Below are 15,929 nucleotides of genomic sequence, written 5' to 3'. Positions count from 1 at the left end.
GAACTGTGAAAATCTTTGCCTCAATTTGCTAGGGAATCTTGCTACTGTGCTGAAGTTGAAGAGTATCAAGCACGGGAGAGTCATACAATACCTTGTTCTACTTTAAAAAAAGTTCTTGTAAAAATGGTAGATGAGCTTTGCCTTTAAATTTAGTCAGTATGACTATTCCTATCATCTCTTTAGATCAATATTTAAAACAGAAGAGTCTCCAGCTGTTCTTCCTTCCTTTTAGTCTATTAATTTCTACTTGCCTCCAGACTGAGGGAAACAGGGTCATTTTAACCTACCTCCTCCCATTTTCCTACAAAAGGAAGACTTCTTCCTTGCCTCCTTTCCTGGTTAACTATAATTCTGAACTTTATCCTACATTAAAAATCAGTGAAGCAGCAAAGATTGTACTTTTTTATAGCACAGGATTTATTTAACAGAAAACAAAACTATTATTCCCTGTTTATCTTAAAAAAAAAAATCTCCAGTTTAAAAACAAAGGGATAAAAAAATGCTTTCTACATTTTCGTTGGTGTTACTAACTAGAATAGAAATAAATAACCCAGTATTGTTACTCCACTGTATTCCAACATAAAATCAACGTTCCTTATACATTACTTCAACTGCTTGTGCATAGTATATCCCTGTCCCATGTATTTCACAGTTTAAAATCATGACTCCATTTTTCAGAGTTAAAAATCAACTTAAAAATCAAGATGGGTCCTATGACAGAGACAGCAACAGCATCCTCTGTAACTCCCCTGGGCTTTAGGGAAGCTAATAATGTATGTGATACAGAACACTGCTGCGATAAAGAAAAAAAAAAATATGTAATTTTAACTTCGTATGCAGGATTGCAACCTTATCCTCAAAACAATTCTCCATACTGCAACATGAACTGGAGCTTCTTGTTAGGTATTTTGGGGTGTGCCTTTGTGGGTTAGAAACAGATGAAGGCAGGCCTGAAAGTTTCCTACTCTGAGCTCAGGAACCTAAAAACAACCACACAGAAACAACACTGTATCAAACATTGATGGTATTCCTGCAGGATTTTAAAGTGAAATCCTGACCTTCAGCCCAAGCTTACATTGACCTCAACAGCAACAAAATTTCAGTCTTCACAATCACTGATGCATTAGTTACTATATTGTTACAGAAATCATTTTTTTTTTCCTCCCCAGTACAAGCCAGCCCACAGATAATTAGGATAGCGGCTAATCAAACTCAGACTATAGTCGTAAGCTGTAATAGCGATATGAAATTTCTGAGTTGAAGATCTAATGTGCATACCACCTCTGCCTGTGGCAGTGTCTAGCTGCGTAACCTCTGCTTTCCAGGGCACGTAACAGAACCTACTCCATTACACTAAGACCTGAATTATGGGACTATCCAACAGGGTAATAATTTATCTTATTTATGATAAGCACGAAACCAAAATCTGTATGTGCACCTTTACTCCAAAGTTCATACCAGAAAATCATACTGCTATAGCTGTATATAATAGAAAGACAAATAAAGCTTGGGAACTATTGTCAGCTGTAATGAAAACACACTGATTTTTAGAGTTACGTTTTACAGAAACCAATCTCCTATTAAAAGTATCTGAAATGTACTCAAGTGACAAAAAGAGAAGAAAGAAGTCACACATGACCGAAACCAAAGATGACAGAAGTTACATGAAAAATGCAGAAGTTCTATTAAAAAAGAAACACTGCTTAGACATAATACAACTTTGCATCAAACAAGTAGCACTGTAGAAAAGACAAACTACTTGAAGCACAAGGATAGCTGATCTATTTCATACGTAAAGATACTTTAGATGGAACACAAAACCATTTCTATCCCAGTAATTTGCCTTTTGTCTGTTCACATTGTTATCTAAGTGTTCAGTCATAACACTGCCATGTAAGACACTGAGCATAAAACTGATAACTGATCTTCTAAAGGCAAGGGTGTTAGCCAACCTCAGAAGCTAATGACTCAACAGTAATTTTAACAAGACACTTGAAGCAGTAAATTAGAGAAAGGAAGAAGCATGTGGCAAAGTGAGTGGAAATTCAGGTCTCTGTTCACATGTTCTGCAGAAATAAAGGGAGATAAAGATTAGATGTAAACTTACTATAAGTCCATCTGCGTGCTTCTCCTCATTATTTTGGTCCTTAAGGAAAAAATGTTAAAAATATCAACAATCTTGTATGACTTATCAGTTGTGTGTTAAGCGAGAACAGCAAGTTTCTCTCAGGAATGTTTACATTTTCAGCCATAAAATGTTCCTCATCATGTGATACAGTAACTAAACTTAGAAGTTACAATTCTATACATAGGGACCGCACCTCTTAACATCAGTGGTTTCCGAGGATCTGTCCACACAACTTTGAACAAATTCTAAAATATCCTTTCTACCCTGCAGAATACTGTTACTCTTTAAAATGTAGGTTCTTCCCAAATAGCTAGAAACATCCCAAAACATGGTCTGCAGCACCAGTGAGTCCCTGAAAACTGAAGGACATGAAGTTCTCAGTTTCTGAAGGACTGCGATTAACTTTAGAGGTCAAATTTTCAAAAGTATTTTTTGCTTTTGAAAGGCAGAAGTGCCTTTATAAAGCTAAACATTTTTAACTTCTGCTTTTTGGTATCCACTAGATTTTAAAATGTTTTTAGATTATTTACAATCTAGGAGTTTGGGGGTTTTTTGCCTAGAAGCATATGTGAAAGAGCAGGCAATGCATGGAATAAAACAGTCATCAGGGGAAATGACACTAGCAACAGACAAGGTAATGCCAATCTACAGTTAGTATAGTTTAAACACTGTACCAGCAAAAGTATAAATTTTACAGAACACTAAGCCAAATCACTTCCGCTGCAAAGCTCGTATTAGCCAGTATATCAATCCATAACTTTGATTCAGTGTAAACCTTACGACTTGTCTGCAGAGTACTCCCCCAGATTTCCAGTTGTTAAAAGTTAAGAGGGAAAAAAAAGCTGTAAATAGTATTAGGTTGGCACATACATACTTGTATTTTGATACTTTATACATTTTTCCCTAGCTTACATAGTTGACAATATGCTGCTCAAATTTCATGTCTGCTAGTTAACGTTTCTTAAGCAAGGCTTTCCATGACAAAAACACCACTGAGGGCAACGAGTTCCATCGGGCTGCAAACTTATGAAGAAGAAAGAGTAACACTGAAGTCCAAATATTATCTTTTTTCCCCAACATACAAAATTTCCATATTGTGCTATCATCTCTAAGACCTATAAATCACAAAGATGCTGCATTTTTACTGAAGCTGGCTATTCTATCTAATGCACCATCAGCAACATGGCACACGGATGAGGTAAGGAAGGCAGAAACGCCACAAAACTAGGCAGGCAAGACCAACCAGAAGTGATGGAGTGAAAAAGAAAAGGCAAAGATGCAAAAATAAGTATCTAAAATATAAAAGATACTTCATAAAACATATATATTTCTAAGACTGTAGTTTACCAAATCACCGACAGACCATTACATGTGTTTTACAACACCCACATCAAAGCTGGACATCTTCAACTGCCATACACACAAAGGGGTCAACCCAAGCCAAATGCGCTGCCTATCCATCCCACTTAGGGTTTTTTTATTGCTTTTTGATAAGTGATGTATGTATTTTAACATATTCTTGTTTAGCTGGTATTTACTTCATTATTTTGGAAATGCTTTGGGTCACGTCAAGTACAAGTGCCATCATTACACTCTAGATTTACCAGTAAGTTTAATGAAAATTTAACTGTCCACACCCTAAGCAGGCTGTTCTTTTAAAAGTTCATGAAACACCTCAACTTAACACACAATTAATAAAAAACAAACCAGAACACCAAAAAACCACATTTGCCTCAATGTACCAAAATCATCCAAATAATAAATGGTTGTGTGTTTAAAATAGGGAGATTTTCTGAGTATACAGAGAAATGATAACAAACAACCAGAAGCTAATTGTGAAGTCTGTCTCCTAATGAGAAAGGCACTGCAGAAGTCAAAACGGAGCGCAGGGGTGGTGTTAATATGATTTATTTTCAGCAGTAAGTCAGCAGCCATACTTGCCTTACAACTTTGGGAAAAAAACTTGCAGAATCTTAAAAGGTTCTACACTGGAGAACAGAAAGCTATCAGTCAGACACAATGCATTTTTACATATATAATGCTTCATACACACATAACTTAGAGAACTGTAAAAAAAAAAAAAAAAAGGGCACCCCCCCCCCTCGTATTCTTGATTTCCTACAGCAGTAGGACACCAGGATACCAACACAGTTTATAGAAAAGGGAGTGGGGGGTGAGAGTGTCAAACAGAATTGCCATGTAGTCAACAAATATATTTGCCTAAGAGAGCGAGCACGAAAGCGGAAGATGAAGAGATGAAGCAGAATAAAGGTTATTGAAATAGTGGGAAGATTTACAGAGGGTATTTTTCACTTTATGTGGATCAACATCTTCCAATTAGCTGTGCATAAACCACATTATCTTCAATAGCTCTACAACAGCTTTAGATATGGTTTAGCAAAAAACCAAAAGAATCCCACTCCTCAATGGATAAGCTCATCTATATACACTGGTTAATATTTACCGGTACTGAAAGGAGGACTTCAAGGTCTGATTTAATGTAACAGCAAAAGTCTTAGCGTCTCTGGGGAACCCAAACTCTACCTACCTTTATGCTTCTATGGTAGTTGGAGCAGTAAAGCACTGAACCTAATAAAAAACAACTACATCTGCTGCTACAAATTCAGTTTTGTCCATTATCAGCAAACCACCTAACCAACTTCAACATACCTCTAGCATCAGTGCAAGATAAGCAATCACTTTTGTCTTTCTCCCAATAAACCTACCCACAGCAGAAATAGAATTTGATATTCAACAGAAACAAGCAAGCTAACTCAGCCACCTACTACCCAGCTTTGATCAAGAACCTGAGAAGCAAATGATAATTCTTTCTCAGATTTGCTAATTACATAGCGGAGCTTTTTAAGAAAAGAGCAAAATTTCATAGGAATTAAACCTCTGCAAAAAGAACAACTATTAAATACATTTATATAGTGATTAACAAAAAATGAGCATGTCATTTGTTGCACAGTTTCTCCAACAGCTACCTTAATACAGCAAGTCACATACAGCTGTATAAGAAAACTAACATACTACCATACTACCATCTAATCTGTCTGTAACTGACTCCACCAAACCCTCAGAATGACATATAGTCTACTGGTTTCACTGTACTAAAACAATTCTAAATATAGCCAGTACTAAATAACAGCAAATCATTAAGTACTGACAAGGCTTATCTTGCTATCACTACAGTGAAGGACTCAAATAGCATCACTGCATGTCCTTATAAATAAAGACTGTTCTAGCTCTAGATACATGTGGCACAGAACTATTTCTACGTACCCTACTACTAGCAAAATACTTTTTGTTTTGCAGAAACCTGTTAACTAACAAACCTTTTCTACAGAATTTTTAAGCTACTGATAATGAAATTTGCATTTTGTAAATTATGCACTGATCCTTTTAGTGAGCAACTGCAGATCCTGCAATGTTCTAGATACTTCAATTTTCACTGGCCTCAAAATTATCCACAATATATCTGGCATCTAGAATGAAGACAAACAGCAGCAATGCACTTGAAAACTACAAAAAAAAAAAAAATAATTGAAGTGACTATGCCTATTTCTGAATAAATCAAAATGTGTTCTGATTGAATTCAGCCTTTAATTCTGAACATACCATAAATTAGTTTCTTCACAAAACACTGACTTCTTTCATCGTTGGTCACAAGATATAAATCAGCAGCTCATAATTAACATATTCTAAGTACAGTATGTGAAAGCCTGACTTGACAAAGAAAAGTAAATCCAAATCTCACTAAATTTTAAAAAGTAAAAAAACATTTAAATGAAAAGTGCATTACCCATACTGCATTCTCAAATAATACAATTCTTACTTCAATAAGTTCCAACATCATCCTGAACTTCAGACCTATGCAAAGCCTTGCCAAACCGGTTTAGATTAACATCAGAATTTTCCCCTTTTCTATTTGTTAGTCACATTCTTAAGCAGAAAGAGGAGTTTTGTTGAAGTTACTATTCCGTCACCCTTATGTTTTAAGTTCTTATTTAATAGCAAACTCTGCAAAACAAAGTTTATCTCAAAAGAAAAGCTATGTCATCAACACAACTGTTACCACAAACATTAACAGGACTGTGCTACGGAACTCAGTACTTCAGAAACTTCATTAAAATAGTATCAATTAATAGTATTAATTAATATCAAAGAAATTTTATCAAAACAAAATAAATCATCTTATACCTTTCATATATACATGTATTTATACATATACACACACACACGTGTATCTCTATTTCCTGGATCATATAGAAGGCACTTTTAGATTTCAATTTTTTTTCAGAGTAATGCTGTATTACTAAAATGCAAAGTAGTTTACATTGTACTTACTTTAGCAATCTGTAGCAACACAATGCAGTGTTTTATTGATTCTACCATGCTCTAGGAAAACAAAAATAAGGGGGGGGGGGGGGGGGGGGGGGGAGAAAACTTCTATTACTATATTACAATATTTTGTATTTACAAGTATTTTTATTAGTTACACAGAATATTAACTAAAATATTGGGCAAGAACTAAATGGACACTCACTTCTGTAGAACGCCTACTTTCCCTTCCCCCCGTTTTTTTTTTCTCCACAGAGACAAGAGCACAGCAGTAGAAAACTGAAGTTTCCAAAAGCCACATAAAACACACGTTGCAGGGTGAAATGGAGGTCAGCTTCAAACTTTCAGAGCACTGCAAGCAGATTAACTGCCAGCTGAAGAAAGGGTGAGAAAGCTGGGCTTGATTAATCTGGACAAGAAAAGGCTCAGGAGAGACCTTGTCAATGGGCATCAGTATCTGTCTGGGATGGCAGAGTGTAAAGATGACAGAGCCAGACTCTTCTCAGTGGTGCCCAGCTACAGGACAACAGGCAATGGACACATTGAAATACAGGAAATTCACCTTAAACACAAGAAAACAATTTACTCCAGGAACGATCAAACACCGGAACAAGTTGCCCAGAGAGGTTGTAGAGCCTCCATCCATGGAGTTAATACTCAAACCCCAACTATGTTTGGTCCTGGGCAACCTGCTCCAGCTGATGGTGCCCTGAGCACCACTACAGACCTTCAGAGGTTCCTTCCAACCTTAATTATCCTATGATTTTATGACTCGAAAGTGCTAGACAAAAATCCGAATACAGCACCAGAATCAGGCTGCCTCTGCCATCACACTGTTGAACCTAATATGGATTCCTCCTTTTCTGTAAAAAGCCCCAAGAACTTATCCAAGAAAATAAGGTGAATTTCAGAATCTATACATAATAGAGATGACAATTAAAGACACTTACACTGGTTGTTTCTTTGAGACTTTCAATTTTCTGTAAAAGAAAAATCAAAACAGTGTGGTTAGAGACAGAATTTCCAGCATCTAGTTTGACCTAAATACTGTACAAACACCACATTTTAATCTTAAAGTGGGGGAGGGAATAAAAGCGACCAACATGCTGGAGACTATTTCTGTATATAGACACAATTTTCATTTTGTAATTGACAAGATAGAAGTCAAGCTGACAGTTAAAGCTTAAAGATGACAAAATTAGGAATTTCTGAGCAGTGACATTATACATATTTACCCATCAAAGTCTACATCATGTCAGCTTTGCATAGGATCAACAAAACCAAAATACAGTATGAAGATTAAGTCTAAGTGCACGTTTTATATCCTTATATAGTATTCTGAACGGTGGCACATTTCAAGGATCAATATTACTTGATATAACCATAATTCAACTATAACAAACATATGCAGTTACACACAGTTTATTGGTGTGTTTTTTTTTAAATCCCCAAAAATAACAGTGCACACGTTCTTGCTCTTTTTAAGCCTCCAGTAACAGTGCATCTGGAAATCTGCCTACTTAATTTTATCTAGAAACACCGGTTCATGAAGATTTCCTGCGTAGAATTGCACTTCACGCATGCAAAAGCTGTCTACATGCCATTTTACACATAAGTATGACCTATCTAAGAAGCATAAGCATCCTGTTGACATCCTTGGGTCTGTCTGCAGAAAGCAAAATTACTACATTGGACTCAGCACTGAACCTCTACTAACTCAATTACAGTACCTCTTTTTTATTAATATGAGCGTCTCATGTCTTGAGTCACAATCTTTTTGATTCTTGAACAATCAAAGTGTGTAAAGGAACTTTTTCCCCACACAACATTGCAAGCCAAATTCTACACCGTAAGAGTAACACGCATCTATAAATCTACAGGAATTAATAGTCTCAGCTTGCAGACTAAAAAGAAAATAAATGCAGTGACAACTTCCCAGCCAATACCCGGGCAAAATTTTTTCAGTTATACCCTGTCCTATATACTATTCATAAAGATGCTACGCATTTTCTTAATTGTTAATTGGCAAGAGGTGGACAAACAGCACCCAGCCTCTGCCTTTTCCACTGGAAAGACTGGACCATGCTGATCTAGGAAACAGCATATCAGGGATGCTGTATCACAGTGTTATATGTACTTCTGCTGCTAGCAGAGAAATACAACAACAGCTAAAAGTTCCTTTGTTTTGCTTTTGTTTGTTTTTCATGTCTCTACTATACTTCCAGTCCAAACTTCATCAAGACATATTGAAAAGAGCATTTTAAATACGACAGCAGTGAAGTTTTGAGTCTTTTAGTACCAAAAGAAACTAGGCAATGTACCCAAACATACAGATCTTGCCAAATTGGCGATTATGCAGCTGAAATAAATAATTCAGTCTCAAGGCTTTATAGCCAACTGTAGGCAGCTGTCAGCAGTTTTGATTATTCCTTACCTGTTTTTTCCCCCAACATGTTATAGAGTATTTACACACCAACTAAACTGATACCTCATTCTCTTCACTGATACTGTCTTTGTCAAAAATCTGAAAGCAATGTCAGGCCATACAATGTAATTCAATCACACTGTTTTCCCTCTACCCATTTGTAATTTTCCAAACAATAGGCTTAAGACACTGTTACTCTTACACACAGGTACAGACAAAAGGCTAATTTGTCCAAGATGGCACACAGAAGATCTGAGATGGGAGAAACCTCAGGACACCCAGTTTCCACAAATCATACAATCATTATTTTTTCCTCTATGGAAATGCGTCCTCTGTGAGCTGGTCAACTTAAGTAGTAACAGTACACATTAACTCAGTTTTTTTCAGATTTGTGCTGCACGGCTACCTTGCAAGAATACAGCATGCTGAACTGGAATACCATCATCTTCATACGTACACAAAACTATGAGAATAACGCAGGCAAATCAGACTGACTCAATCCCTGACAAGACCCTTCTAAAAAGCACTGGCCCTGTTCTTTAGGGCTAATCACTGATATCAAAGTCCCTGGATTTTCATAAGCAATGTTATTCTAGAATGGTGACGTAAGCAGGTATAAAATACAGTTTGTGAACTCTCCCCCTGTAAGATCTTATACAAACATACTATGGACATGACACTGGGGAAAGAAAAACAAGTGGACAATCAGTAGCAACAAAACTGGCATGCTTACAAGAGTGGCCGGTTTGGAGAAGAAGTAAGGAAAATGCTTTTATCTCTCCAATTGTACAGGACTACACTGCTATGTATACACGCTGCTACAAACCTTGCAACTTTATTCTTATTATCTTTAGTTTTAACTTGCATTAAAGCAATATAGACAATTTAGAAAATACAAAATCATAAATAAAATCATAAGCAGGTAAAAAGAGGGATGTTGAAGATAAAAAGCATTACTAATAAAAATAGTATCAAGGAATATAAATCACTACTAAAAGTTATCACAGTTTTCTCTCCTCAACATCCCTACTCTTTGAAAACTGACGAAGATAAAATTTTAGTAAGACAGTTTCCCTAGTTTTAGGTAATGAATACACATATTTTCAAATGAAGAATCAATTTCCTGTAGACTTACATTTGCAGAATGCAGTCACGTGCTACATCTAATCTAATCAAACTGCAAGCTGCTACTGAAACTACTCCATCTACTGGCTGCTTGTTGCACCTCCTTGACATCTGATTTTTTACAAAGCCACTGGTGATCCAATAGTAAGCTAATTTTGTTTCATTGAACATGTTTTTTGTCTCATTCAACAATCATGTGACTACAGAGGAATCAGCTCATCCCACAGAGACAGGCAGCAGAAGCACATGGGAGTAGCTGACTTGTAGTCAGAATTGGTAAGGTGCGACCTGAATCTGTGTGCTCAGTCTTGGGTTTACTTCACAAAAAGCACTTGTGGTGAACCAAACAGCATAAGCAGGATACACTTCCCTCCAAAATCTTGTTAAGTAATGTCAGCTTTGTTCTAGCCTGCCATATATACACATCTCTGCTGTTCTGATGTTTTTGAATGCTTACAGTTTTATTCTCCCCGATATGTGGGGTCAAGTTTCACAAAACAAACAGAAAAGCTTGAGTTCTCACCAGTAACACTGGTAACACTTTACGAAAGCAAGGTCCCATCTTGACTTCACCTTGAAACAGCAGTACCCTCAGGTCACACACCTTCCTTTACTTCCTACGTAATTGGATATAAATACTGGACTCCATCAGTAGATTCAGCAAAACCAGCAGCACTGCTATAGCATTTGCAAGACAGTACAATGCCACAATACAATGTTCACTGTACTTCTGCCAGGAGTATTAATATGACACAGAGAATCAATGGTAATCATAGTGTTTCTCAGCCTTCAAAATAAATCATCTACATCTGCACTGTCTTCTTCCAAGTTCAACAGATTAGCAGTCTCAAAGAAGGTATCCAAGAGATCTTGAAGCATCTCGGCACACCTATACCCTACACCATTATCTCCAAAACCCAAGTATTCTGTAACTAAAAACCAGCTCGTCCAATGCTCTCTACACTTACACAAATAATAGCTCATGTTTTAAAAACCATAAACAGTTAAAGAAAACAGCACTCAGCTAGCTGGGAAACACACACCACAAAATTACCAAATCTTGTTTCCTCAGAGGGAAAAACCGTGGGTTGGATGGAAGTATGCTGCAGGTTACACTCAGCTCAGTCTGATAGCTGAACCATACCTTCATAAACAAATAGGAAAACTGCTAAATGCAGTGTCAAAAAAACCTCTTAGCTGCTTTAGTACAGGAAGAGACAGAATCAAAAAAGTGCTTTGCCAAGTCTTTTCATTTTTAAGAGAGAATAAATGGAATCTATAGTAATAGCAACCCTCATCAAGATTTAAAACCAGAGGAAGCTGACCTCTTCTAAACAAGCCTCCTGCTTTCTCTGTAAAGTCAATCTGCCTGTTCCATAGATACCTTGCAGAGATAAAGAAAAATCAGCACAACATGCGGAAAGTCTCCAGGGATTAGAAGCACTGTCACAGGAAAAAAGAAAGTACTGCCTGATCTGCAAAGTAGCATCTGGAGGGAGGTCAAAATTGAAGGAGAACTCTTCCCAGTAAGACATACCGATGGAGAAATACAAAATCATTAGATCTTGCTCTCTTGGTCAGCTGCCTACAGATTAAACATGCTTACACAGAGAACATTTGTACTCCAAAGTTACTTTAAAAGCCTGTACATGCAAAAGAACTCCAGAGAGACTTATCACTTGTGAAGTTCCTAAGATGCCACATAACATATCAAACACGGTGGATGACACATGAAAGGACACAACCATTGTTACAAAGTAAACTAACCACAGAAAGAATGAACTTTTCAAAACTGAAACTGAACACCAAGAGAAGGTCAGCTCATTTTTCACAAGTGTGATGGGGGAGGGAACTATGATGAAATACACCACTACTTTATGATACTGAAATTAGCGTATTTGCTGAAAACAAAAGCAACTCCTCAGCAATAAACCCCTTATAAGGAATTGATAAATCCCTCCTCCATACCACACAAATTAACGTACAAAACCAGCATGGTACTTAAGCCAAACCCACACCACCAAAGGGTCTGTGCTAGCCTGTCTTGAACAAAGCGATTGAACTCTGACATACAAACTTGAATTTGAAATGGAATAGGAGGGGATGCAAAAAAAAAAATACACAACACTTAAGTGAATTAGAGCCTCACTAAATAAGTAGCCCTCCCCACATAGCAAGTTACATTTTTGGCATCCTGACCGAAGGTGAATGAATTATGGTATTCTCAGACATCCAACATGTGGTATGCTAGTCACAGAACTACACAAGATGAAGACTGACTATGTGAAGTATGTGATTCTTAGTATTTTTTTTACCTTCAGAATAGCTTTGTGACTCCTACAAACATTAAACATTCATCTTTGTTAAAGATTTTTAAAAAGCACATTTAAGTTAAAAATGCTTTTGATAGTTGGGTAACAGAGGAGTAATAATTTCCTACATACTGAAACCTTTTTTAATGTTATTACACCCAGTATTACTAAAAATTCTTGTTTGCAACCTATTCACAACACAAATGATGTTACTATTCAAACTGCTTTAACTGGTTTTGACAACTTGATGAATTTGAACTGTAGATTCCTATAGACTACAGAAAATTGATGCACAAAATCCATCTGATTAGGCAAAATAAACAATATTTAAGACAAAATGTACTTGCTTTTCTCTGTTCATCATCTTTGCAGTTCTGGAGTTTTTCATCAAAGAGCTAAAAGAAAGAGATACTTGTGAAAATACTGCAAAGTGTTATTTTTTCATATAAAATCAGCCTGAAACACCAAAATTTTAAAGCCAAAAGCATTTAGTAAGTACTTCAGTTACACAATGCTGGTATTATGACCCAAAGCTGGTTTTGCCCAATATTTCTTTACAGCATTTGTGATATAACAAATTTGTAACTAATCTCCCCCACATTATCCCATCCTGCAAGAGATCCAATCTCAGATCCTGTCTAGCTCCACAGTTCAGCCTGGCATGATTTTACCATGGTCGGAACAAAACCCATGAGGTTAAGTAATAAAAGCGACACTCATCAGAACTTTAACCGCCTTTCTTTTATTTCAGCAAAGACCTCTGGGGCATATAGAGTGCTTACCTATATGCTTACCGGCCTCAACCTTTATCGACCCATCAAGGTACCTTGTTATTCAGGTACCTGATTCAAATCACACAAGATCTGTAAGCACATTTTTTGGGAAGATACACAGTGATTTCCCAGCATTAAGTTCTATTTATGTTCTTAAAAGTGGACTATGAGATGCAGCTAAGCAAACTGAAGCAAATTCTTACTGTCCCTCCTAAAATTCACTTTTCTTTCATTATTAATTAATTCCTATACCCTCTCCCCCCCCAAGCTGGCCTGAAATAACAGTTAGAAGGTGTAAAGATTTAAATACCTTCCTTTAGCGATGTGTGCTAGATTGGTCCAGAGCAGGAGACAAAGGTAACTCCTGATCAAGCCTTTGCAGCTCAGCTTTGAATTTTGTTTGCATCTCTTTTGCCTACCTCCATTTTTGTTGGTATGCTCTTCCCCCTCTCCACCCTCCCCTGCAACTGAATTTTTGCTGAATATCCCATCCCACATGCAGTACTTGCCCATTGTATCAGGGGGGAAAAAAAAAAAATCCAAACCAGCAGAACTGAAGCCATCTTAACAGCAATTTTAACATGCTGAGTCATGGGAAAAAAGTGTCCTAACCAGCAGCAAAAACTGTTTTTCTCAATAAGGTGAGTACTGAGAAATACAACCCTATCATTCCTCACCTTCCCACCTACTCTTAAAATACACATACAAAGTGTAAAAGAACCACGTTTGTACAAGATTTCTACAGAATGTTTTCATTCAAGGACAAAGTGCAGAGTGTCTATTGCTACTGCAACAGTCATGTAACTACAGTTGTGGATAGTTTCAATTACTTGACAAAATTTTCTCAAGATAAATTCTAAAATGCTATGAGCAATACAATGAAGTTTAATTTTAAAACATAATTAAATAAATAATCTGTCACTTCCATGAAACTATAAATACAAAAGAATGCTTTAGCCATTGTAAACCATTCTATGAAATCTGTTTTGAGTTACTCTAATTTTCTAATTCTATTTTAACAGTCCCACAATCCATTCTAAGAGAGAGCCATTTTCAGCTTATTTCAGCCCTGAGCTTGTAACTTCTAATTTTTAAACCTCTAGTAAAAAATCTCTTTATTTCAGAAGTAGTTAGAACTTACAAAACACCCAAAGCTAGGGAGAAAAAAAATTAAATTCAATCATCAGACTTCATATATAAAAAACGGTATGGTTTCTCCAGTTCACAGTCAGCTCAGCCAGATGAGTTCTCCCTGCATCCCACATTTACCAGAACGTGCCAAGCATCAAACATGACTCCCTCCCTCCACTGAGCTTTTGTTCAATCAGACCTTGAATTCCACACTGACAAGCAGACTCCCAACACGCTAAATACACCAGTTAGTTACCATACCTTCAGTTGGTCTATCAAGATCTGTAAGTAAGCATCAGCCTCAGTAAGTTTCTTGTCAAAATCATGAACGCTGGGAACAAATCCTGAATCCACACCCTATATATAAATAAATTAAAAAAAACCAAAACATATAATTAGCATTTAAGAGGAGGAAGAGAAAGGATAACAAAAATATGGTTTTGCCTGCCAACTGACTGATAAAATGTTGCCTTGCCTCTCATCCTGCCATATGCAAACACAAGCACACAGCTGAACACATTTGTCTTCTATTTACGGCTAAATCAGTAACAGTAAATTGCCACATATTTTCAGTGGGGGTATAATCATCACACAGCAGAGTATTTCATTACTTACGATTGAACAAATCCCCTTAAATTACACTAATTGAAGTTTCTTTGGGAAATATAAAACAGAATTAAAGTTTTTCCTCAAGACTATCCATAATTCCATATTCTAACATTTCAGTTAAAGACAACAAACCCACACCCAACCGCATGACTGCACTCTTCACGCTTCAGACAAAGACAGCTCAAATCACAACTTCTTAGCAAAGAACTGAACTAACGAGTGCTAAATCTCTTCTTAAATATAGGCCTACCTTTGAGCTAAAAAATTCAAAATTATTATTCCTGGTTGCCCTAGATCCTCTACAGTTTTAATGATATGTATTCTTCTCACTGTACTTCATTTCTTATGTTTCGTTGCACATATGACAACAAGGACAAAGTACCACTGCTGCAAGAATGATTACTTTTGCATTTTCTCTCTTGCAAATTTGTTTCTCTTAATAATGTAAGGCTCAAAGCACACTTGTGCATGTAACATAATCCCAACCTTTAAACTGATAAACCATGTATTTAAAGACCTGAACAAACGCCCACTGGGTTACCACATCTTTAACTACAGGAAAGAAAAGACAGGATTCTTGAAATTGATTACTTCTGACTTCACACACATATGCTATGTAAACACATTTAAGGTTTATTTACATAACACCTTGAAAGCAAAGGGAACTGCAAAACAAATACTGAGGCACTCCCTGCTTAGAAAAAATAAAAATTGCACAATGCAAGTTAAACATATAGGAAGAAAAAAAAAACCCATTAAGGATAAAGGAGCAAACATCAGTTATAACAGAAACATAATCCTGAGAACATCACAGAAGTGACAACACTTTTCTACTAGCCTAAATACTTTTAACTGTATTTACACTGATCTAAAGTATGGCATCTTCACTTCAAACTCTTAGGAAACTATCAGCTGTGCTGTTTTGGCTGCTAAGAATCTCAAGAGTCTGAATGTGTAAAAATTAGCTAGTGATTAAAAAACATTTTGTATGGGAGAAGACAGGCAATCCATATATTTGCAAGATTCCATATTAGCATAATGTTTTCTTTGACATTGTGTGCTCTGTAAATGCAGGGAAGTTT

General features: G+C 36.5%; 1 protein-coding gene across 3 annotated transcripts in view; it reads right to left on the bottom strand.

Moving 5' to 3' along the window:
* The window catches only part of OSBPL9 (oxysterol binding protein like 9), a 63,907-nt gene that overhangs the window by 12,599 nt on the left and 35,379 nt on the right, over window positions 1-15,929 (bottom strand). For 2 of the 3 annotated variants that reach the window (XM_055724593.1, XM_055724595.1), the window contains 5 exons: window positions 14,500-14,595; window positions 12,682-12,729; window positions 7,423-7,452; window positions 6,479-6,529; window positions 2,108-2,146 (listed from right to left, as the gene is read on the bottom strand). In XM_055724593.1, coding sequence (XP_055580568.1) covers window positions 2,108-2,146; window positions 6,479-6,529; window positions 7,423-7,452; window positions 12,682-12,729; window positions 14,500-14,595 — 264 coding nt within the window. The remainder of the gene's footprint in view (window positions 1-2,107; window positions 2,147-6,478; window positions 6,530-7,422; window positions 7,453-12,681; window positions 12,730-14,499; window positions 14,596-15,929) is intronic. The other variant, XM_055724594.1, reaches the window with a different exon arrangement.

Source organism: Falco cherrug, chromosome 12 (assembly GCF_023634085.1).
Source record: "Falco cherrug isolate bFalChe1 chromosome 12, bFalChe1.pri, whole genome shotgun sequence".
In the NCBI taxonomy this organism is placed as follows: domain Eukaryota; kingdom Metazoa; phylum Chordata; class Aves; order Falconiformes; family Falconidae; genus Falco; species Falco cherrug.
This window is presented reverse-complemented; position numbering and strand designations above follow the sequence as displayed.